Below are 7,751 nucleotides of genomic sequence, written 5' to 3'. Positions count from 1 at the left end.
CTTTCCTGTGAGAAAAATGGCTGGGAAGGGCACACGTGTGTCACGTGGCCTAGCTGAGTCTGGTTTGGCCAGTGTGTGGACTTCTTGTTTGCTGTGCTTAGTCGCTCAGTCACGCCTGACTCTTTGCCATGCCATGGACTGTGGCCCGCCAGGCTCCTCTGTCCATGGGGATTCTCCAGGCCAGAATACTGGGGTGGGCACCCTTTCCCTTCTCCAGGGGATCTTCCCAACCCAGAGATGGAACCCAGGTCTCCCGCACTGCAGGCGGATTCTTTTCCAGCTTAGCCACCAGGGAAGCCCTAATCAGGGAGCACCCCTGACAATGGGCTCTGGATGCGTATCGAGTGCATCGACTTTCTACTTCTCAGGCCTGGAACGATGAGCGGGATCAATCGATTGCTTTTGACGGCCAGTAAGTGCTGCGCGCTGATTGGTCCTGGTTGAGGAAACGGAAGAAAGGGCGGGCACGTGGGGCTCGGGGGCCCCGGCTGGCGCGCAGGCGAGGGGCGCGTCTTGGGAGAGACCATGTCGTCGCTCAGCTGCGGTACCGCTGTCTGCGTTGTCTGTTTGGAGAAACCCAAATACCGCTGCCCCGCCTGCCGCGTGCCCTAGTGAGTGCCCGGGGTCGCGGGGCCGGGGGCGGGCGGCGGGGCGGCGGGAGGCTCCGCGCCGCCCTCGGGACTGACGCGCCCTGTGGCTTTGTTTTTGCAGCTGCTCCTTGCCCTGCTTCCGGAAGCACAAAGGTAAGGCGCCCTTCGTGGACCGCAGCGCCCTCATCCTGCTGCGGTCTCGGGGACGTGAATCCCGGGGCCCGGCTATCAGCCTATCAGCCTTGCAACGCCCGACCCTGGGGACCGCCTCCCACCCACCGTGGGCAGACGGATACCTCTTCCTGCGAATGCGCCTCCACTCTACGGACAATCACAAACCTTTCCTCTGCTCCACTTTCCTTTCTGCGTGCCATCTTTTTCTTTTTTTTTTTAACAGTCTTTGGTTTTTGTCACAAAAGCCTCCCCTAGCTATGCCTTCCTCTTAGTTTTCAGCTCCGCGTTCTTTGGCAGAATCTTCTCTGGCTGAGGTTAACGACGTTTTCTTTCTTTTAAGTGATGTCTTTATAGAAACAGGGAGGTATACCAGTTTACGGTAAGGAGCAGCGTCCCTGGCTCTCACTGTTGTCAAGTCTACATTTTACGTCTTTTTCTATCCGGCGCCTCTTCTCAGTCTTCAGGGACCCTTTCCCATGCCCTCTCTCAGTGACTTTTCTGTTAAGAGTTCCTCACTGGTGATTTGCCTCTAGTTTTATGCCCTCCAGTCTCTGATTTTATAGCTGTTTGTTTCGAGCACCACCGTCCCCGCTCCAACTTTTTTTTTTTTTAATCCTAATGTCTTTGGAGCTCTTTGAAAAAAAACCCTTTCGCCTCAAGATAGGAACGAAGTAGAACTGCTTTGCTGGAATAGTTTAGGAGCTATGTCTGGAATGCTTCTCTCTGGTCCTGCAGCCCTGTGAGGCCCCTCCTAAGACTCCCTAGCGCAATCTGGGTAATTTTTCTGATACACAGATTTGAGTAGTTCACTCTGTGTTGGAAACTCCAGCCTCTCTGTTAGTGTGTTTTTTGGGGGGCGAGGGGATCGCTGCGTTGGTTCTTGTTTGCTGCTAATGGACTTTGTCTAGTTGCGGTGCTGGGGGTGGGGGCGGGGGGTGGGTCCTACTCTTTAGTTGCAGTGCTTGGGCTTATCATGCAGTAGCTTCTCTTGTTGCGGAGCACCGGCTCTAGGGTACATGGGCTCAGTAATTGTGACCCACAGGCTTCATTGCCCATGGCATGTGGCATCTTCTCAGACCAGGGATTGAACTGGTGTCCCCTGTATTAGCAGGTGGATTCTTAACACTGGACCACAGGGAAACCCTGCTTGGTTTGTTCTTATTAAAAAAATATTTTTTTAAATTGAAGTATAGTTGATTTACAATGTTTCAGGTATACAGCAAAGTGATTCAGTGATCTGTATCCTTTTTTGGTTCTTTTTCATTGTAAGTTATTCAGTTCAGTTCAGTCGCTCAGTCGTGTCCGACTTTTTGCGACCCCATGAATCGCAGCACGCCAGGCCTCCCTGTCCATCACCAACTCCCGGAGTTCACTCAGACTCATGTCCATCAAGTCGGTGATGCCATCCAGCCATCTCATCCTCTTTCGTCCCCTTTTCCTCCTTATTACAAGGTCATGAATATAGTTCTCTATGATATTCTTTCCTTGGTGGTTCAGTGGTAAAGAATCTGCCTGCCAGTGCAGGAGACACAGGTTAATTCCTTGAGTTGGGAAGATCTGCTGGAGAAGGACATGGCAACCCACTCCAGTATTCTTGCCTGGGACATCCCATGGACAGAGAAGCCTGGAGGGCTACAGTTCATGGGGTCACAAGAGTCAGCACCACTTAGCAACTAAATGAAACAATAATATATTTTAGGCCCGTGTTGTTTATCTGTTTATACATAGTAATGTGTTTCTGTTAATCCCATATTCCTAATTTAGCCTTCCTCACCCCTTCTCCTTTGGATCCATAAATTTGTTTTCTGTTTCTGAAGTCTTTCTGTTTTGTAAATAAATTCATTTGTACCATTTTTTTAGATTCTGTGTATAAGTGATATCATGATTATTTGTCTTTCTCTGACGGACTTCACTAGGTTTCGTAATCTCTAGGTCCATGTATGTTGCTGCAAACGGCAGCATTTCGTTTTTATGGCTGAGTAGTATTCCACCACACACCACGTCTTATTCATTTCTCTGTTGATGGACATTTAGGTTGCTTCCATGTCTTGGCTGTTGTAAATAGTGCTGCTATGAACATTGGGGTGCATGTATCTTCAAATTTGAGGTTTTATTTTTTCTGGATGTATGTCCAGGAGTGGGATTGAGCACTATGGTAACTATTTTTAATTTTTTAGAGAATCTTCATACCGTTTTCCATAGTGGCTACACCAGTTTACATTCCCACCAACTGTGTAGGGGGGTTTCCTTTTTTTTTTGGAGGAGTGCCTTTTTTCTGCAGCATTTATTTGTAGATTCTTTTTTATTTGGCTTACTGAATTATTATAAGGCAAACACCACCCAGGTCAGGAAAATAAAACTTGGACTTCCTGGTGGTTCAGTGGGTAAGAACCTGCCTGTGAATGCAGGGGATGCAGGTTCTACCCCTTGGAGCTTCTAAGCCCATGCACCACAACTGCTGAGCCCACGTTCTAGAACCTCTGCTCTGCAACAAGAGAAGCCACTGCAGTGAGAATCCTGTGCATTGAAAGAGGTGCCCCTGCCTGTTGCAACTAGAGAAAGTCCGTGTGCAGCAATAAAGACCCGGTGCAACCAAAATAAAAATAAATTATGTATGTATTTTAAAAAATATAAAAAACCTGCCTGTCAGTGCAGGGGCAGTGTGTTCCATCCCTGGTCTCTGAAGTTTCCATATGCCTCGGGGCAGCTAAGCCCGCATGCCACAGCTACTGAAGCCTATGCCCCTAGAACCTGTGCTTTCAGCAGGAGAGTAGCCCCCACTTGGTGCAAGCAGAGATAAGGCCTTGGAGAAAGAAAGACCCAGCACATCCAAGTTTTAAAAAAAATTTAAAAAGAAAATAGAACTTTGCCATCCACTCCAGAAACCCCTCCATATGCCCTGTCCTGACCCACTGTTCTCACTTCCTGTAAATGACCACTCTGTTGACCTTTATAGCAGTCACATCTTTGCTTTTTCAGTTTTATTATGCAAGGATGTATCCTGAAAGAGTATTGTTTCATCTTGTTCTTAGTTCCCTGACCAGGGATTGAACCTAACCTAACCAAAAGCACCAAGTCCCAACCACTGGACTGCCAGGGAATTCCCCCAAAATGTGATATTTCTTTTAAGTCTCTCTTAATTTGTAAATTGCTCCTCCATCCTCTGTTATTACTTTAAAAAAAAAATTTCTCTGTGGAAGAATTCAAGCCATTTGACTTGCAGAGTTCCCCACAGTCTGGGTTTTGCTGATTGCAAACTCACGCTGCGGTTAGGCATACTCCTTAGTCCTCTGTTTCTTACAAATTGACAGATTAGAGACTGGATCAGAGCTCAGGGTCAGTCTCTGGCAAAATTACAGGTGGTCTTAGGCACAACTATAAGTGGTGCATAATGTCTGGTGATTTTTTTTTAATTGAAGTAAAGTTGATTTACAGTGTTACTAATCTCTGTACAGCAGAGTGACTCAGTTATGCACATGCATAGCATTCTTTTTTCTTTATATTCTTTTCTATTGTGGTTTATCATAGGATACTGCATAGAGTTCTCTATGTAATACAGTAGGACTTTGTTGTTTATCCGTTCTATATATAAAAGCTTACATCTGCTAATCCCAACCTCTCGGCAACTACCAGTCTGTCCTCTGCGTCTGGGAGCGTGCTGCTGCTTCATAGGTAGGTTCATTGTGTCATCTTAGATCCCACATTAGGGTGGTGTGGTATGAGACAGACTGGCGTCTTGCAGGCGCCTTCCTCCTCTTGTGCCCCATCCTCCTGCCAGGCCTGCTTTGCCCGTCAGCTGCCAGTTGCTTGTCACCGTATCCTTGCACCTGACTCGACTTGCTCAAGGGTCGGCTCCAGCCACTGGCCTTTCCTTTGGCCCGGAACGCTCCTTCCAGCTGGCAGCACCTCCCCCTCATCTCCCACCCTCTTGGGGTGACTGGGATCCGACTCTCCTTACCTCGGCCATCTCCCTGTCCTTTGTGAGGCGGAGCCCCTCCCAGGTGGTCCTGGTGAGTTGTGTGTGTGGACTCCCGGTGGCACGGGGACTAGCACATTCGGGATCTGAAACTGCTGAAGACACAGTTTGCGGCTAATCGAAGTCAGTGTGTTACTGAATCTTGGTGAAGTCTCTATGGGATTAGGCAGGACGGGGAGGATGGAGATAGGCCCTCGGGGAGCGTGAGGTGGGCTTCCTCAGCCCTTCTGCTGGGCCCAGGTTTCTCCTGCCCCCTGACGGAATCTCTCACTTCCTCTCCTTCATCCCCCACCCAGCCCCTCACCCCTCCAGAGGATTCCCCCTAGATGCTGGATGCTGCTTGGGGGAGTGGTGCAGCCTTGTCACTCAAACGGAGGTGATGTACACCTGAGATTTGTGTCTTTCAGAGCAGTGCAGGCCTGCAGCTGGTCCTGTCGAGAAAAAAATAAGATCAGCTCTGACTGCAAAAACTAAAAAGCCTGTGGAAAACGAAGGTGGGTTGGTTGACTGCAAACACACAAACCGAGAAAAGGCTTTCAAATAGAATATGTCGAGAGAGAAGAGACTTTTGCACTGGGGCCAGGAGGCAGGTTCATCAGGGAGCAGCAGCTTCCTCAGCCCTGTGCACCGGCGCCAGGAGCACACGTCGTCACGGGTGGTGATGTGGGGCCCCCTGAAGATGCAGAAGGGCAGGGGGGAAAGGCCGCAGCTGTGGTTTGGGTGAGCGGTGGACCCTGCTGGCAGGAGCCGCCTGCAGTCACGGCTTCGGGTCTCCCTCCCTGGGCCTGGCGGGGGTCACCTGACCTGGACCCGCGTGGCACGTGGCCTTTGGTCTTGCTGCTCCTGGCGGCCCTCAGAGCCTGCAGCGCGAGCGTGCTGCCGTCCTCCCCATCCATCTAGCCTTTTTAAAATATATTTTTTTTTCCTCTGGTATTAGGCCTTGGTTGCCGTGTGCAGGCTTTCTCTAGCTGCAGAGAGCAGCACAGGCTCTAGGGTGAGCGAGCTTCAGTGGGATGGCGCTCGGGTTCCAGAGTGCAGGCTTCATAGTTGTGGCGCAGCATTCGGGATCTGGGCATTGCAAGGCAGATTCTTAACCCCTGGGCCACCAGGCAAGCCCCACGTACCCTTTCTTTAACGCCTCCTGCGCACCATGCATCATGCTGGGCTCTGAAGACGGCCCCTCCCGGTGCCACCGAAAAGGTATTGAGCAGTCAGAGCCAGGGGATGGCCCACTTCTGCCCTTTGAGAAACTTCCTTGTTGGGTTCGGATGTTTCCGCCCATGCCGAGAACACAGGGGAGTCCTATCCGTGGGTTTTTACAGACAGGGCTGGAGCCGTAGTGAGCAGAGGTAGGCTGGGAAGAATTGGAAAACAAGGCCTTAAGCCCAAACATAGTTTAAGTGTGTGAACACTATCAGCAGCTCTTCACTTTCCTAAAATAGTGTTAGTGTAGTCACAAATTTCTCAGAAGTGGTTGTTTTGTCTGTTCCCACTTGCTTTATCTCTGTTCTTGTGTGTGTGCACACACATTTTTTATTTACTGGAGTTGTTAAAACCTGGCACCTAGGTTTCCTTTGCGCTCATAAACAGGTTCCTTAGATGATGATGACTCTGTGGCTGATTTTCTCAATAGTGATGAGGAAGAGGACAGAGTGTCTTTGCAGAATTTAAAGAATTTAGGTAAGTCTGCAGGTAAGACAATTTTTAAGCTAAGTCTGTGCAGGTACAGTAACTTTTTCTTGGGTGAATGGCATTAAGATATTTATAGAGGACTAATAAAGAATAAGATTCTGACAGCATTTAACTTGGAAACCATCTGACATGCTGACCTCACCTTACGTGAGCATGTACGCTCAGTCATACCTGACTCTTTGCAACCCCCTGAACTGTAGCCCACCAAGCTCCTCTGTCCATGGACTTTTCCAGGCAAGAATACTGGAGTGGGTAGCCATTCCCTTCTCCAGGGGATCTTCCTGACCCAGGGATCAAACCCACATCTCGTGTGTCTCCTGCGTTGGCAGGTGGATTCTCTACCACTACCGCCACCTGGGAAGCCCCACCTCATGTGAAATGCTGGGTGAGGGGGTGCAGCGTGCTTGGTGTTTATTACGTTGGAATATTTGGCTTTCAGCAGTCTCTGCCTGCACCCACTTGAGCTCAGCTTGGCTCTCCTCACTGTTCATTTTAAGGGGAGTCTGCAGCACTGAGGAGCTTACTGCTCAATCCACACCTCAGACAGCTGATGGTCGACCTCGATCAGGCGGACGACAAGGCCAAGCTTATGCGAGCCTGCATGCAGGAGCCCTTGTTTGTGGAGTTTGCTGACTGCTGCTTGAGTATCGTGGAGCCGTCTCAGAACGAGGATCCTTAAGGTGGATTATTGTGTTGCCCGCTCCTCCTGGGAGGCTGTCACATGGGGGGCCCTGCCCAGGGGTGGCGATGCCAGGACTCAGCGGCTGACGTCAGGTGGGCCCCCCAGACCCCTTCTGGCACTGTGGGGGTACTCACGATGGCAGACCCGTATGGAGAGAGAACTCGATGTTCAAATGGTGGTTTTTAAGTGTTTTATTTTTTATACAATTAAGACATAAATATTTACTGAATTTCTACACCCATTTGAGTAAAAACGTGCTGTTAATAAAATTTTGGTGTGGTATTTCTTTGGTATATTGCATTGATCATTCTTGATTTATAATCTAGTTGCTTGACATTAAATTAATCAAATATTTAAATAGTAAGGTTTTGTTCCTTTTAAAGGAACTCAAGGCAAAGTTTCCCCCAGCCACAATGTTAGAGCTGATTTCAAGCTGACTTTGCCTGTGGGGTGTCCAGTGTAGTGATGGCCAGCACCGCTGAGTTAGATCTGTGAAGGTAGTGAAGGCCCCGACATTTCCTAATCCTGGTTTGGTCACTGCCAACCCTGATACCCATCAGGGTGTGGGGGCAGGGGATGTGTAGACTGCTGCCCCAGGCCACTGGTGCAGCCGCTGGGCCGCCCGCAAGCTGGGGGC

General features: G+C 49.6%; 1 protein-coding gene across 2 annotated transcripts; it reads left to right on the top strand.

Moving 5' to 3' along the window:
- Window positions 1-433: 433 nt before the first annotated feature.
- On the top strand, window positions 434-7,382 carry ZNHIT3 (zinc finger, HIT-type containing 3). Of its 2 annotated transcripts, none has more exons than XM_010861571.1 (5): window positions 434-611; window positions 712-743; window positions 5,148-5,234; window positions 6,331-6,432; window positions 6,930-7,382. In XM_010861571.1, exons 1-5 carry the CDS (start codon window positions 526-528, stop codon window positions 7,109-7,111), a joined length of 489 nt encoding a protein of 162 aa, XP_010859873.1. In that variant the 5' UTR covers window positions 434-525; the 3' UTR covers window positions 7,112-7,382. The 2 variants fall into 2 exon arrangements, with proteins under 2 accessions (XP_010859873.1, XP_010859874.1); XM_010861572.1 differs by having other exon boundaries at window positions 437-611; window positions 6,331-6,420.
- Window positions 7,383-7,751: the final 369 nt, after the last annotated feature.

The sequence above is a fragment of the Bison bison genome, unplaced genomic scaffold (assembly GCF_000754665.1).
Source record: "Bison bison bison isolate TAMUID 2011002044 unplaced genomic scaffold, Bison_UMD1.0 scf7180017864472, whole genome shotgun sequence".
NCBI lineage: Eukaryota > Metazoa > Chordata > Mammalia > Artiodactyla > Bovidae > Bison > Bison bison.
Note: the sequence above shows the minus strand (reverse complement) of the source record. Positions and strands in the feature narration are given on the sequence as shown.

Bases quoted from the DNA above. Each gene is read 5' to 3' on its own strand.
- ZNHIT3 (XM_010861571.1), top strand. From the start codon at position 526: ATGTCGTCGCTCAGCTGCGGTACCGCTGTCTGCGTTGTCTGTTTGGAG. The intron at 744-5,147 runs GTAAGGCGCCCT...TGTGTCTTTCAG, and splicing joins CTGCTTCCGGAAGCACAAAG to AGCAGTGCAGGCCTGCAGCT. The intron at 6,433-6,929 runs GTAAGACAATTT...GTTCATTTTAAG, and splicing joins GAATTTAGGTAAGTCTGCAG to GGGAGTCTGCAGCACTGAGG.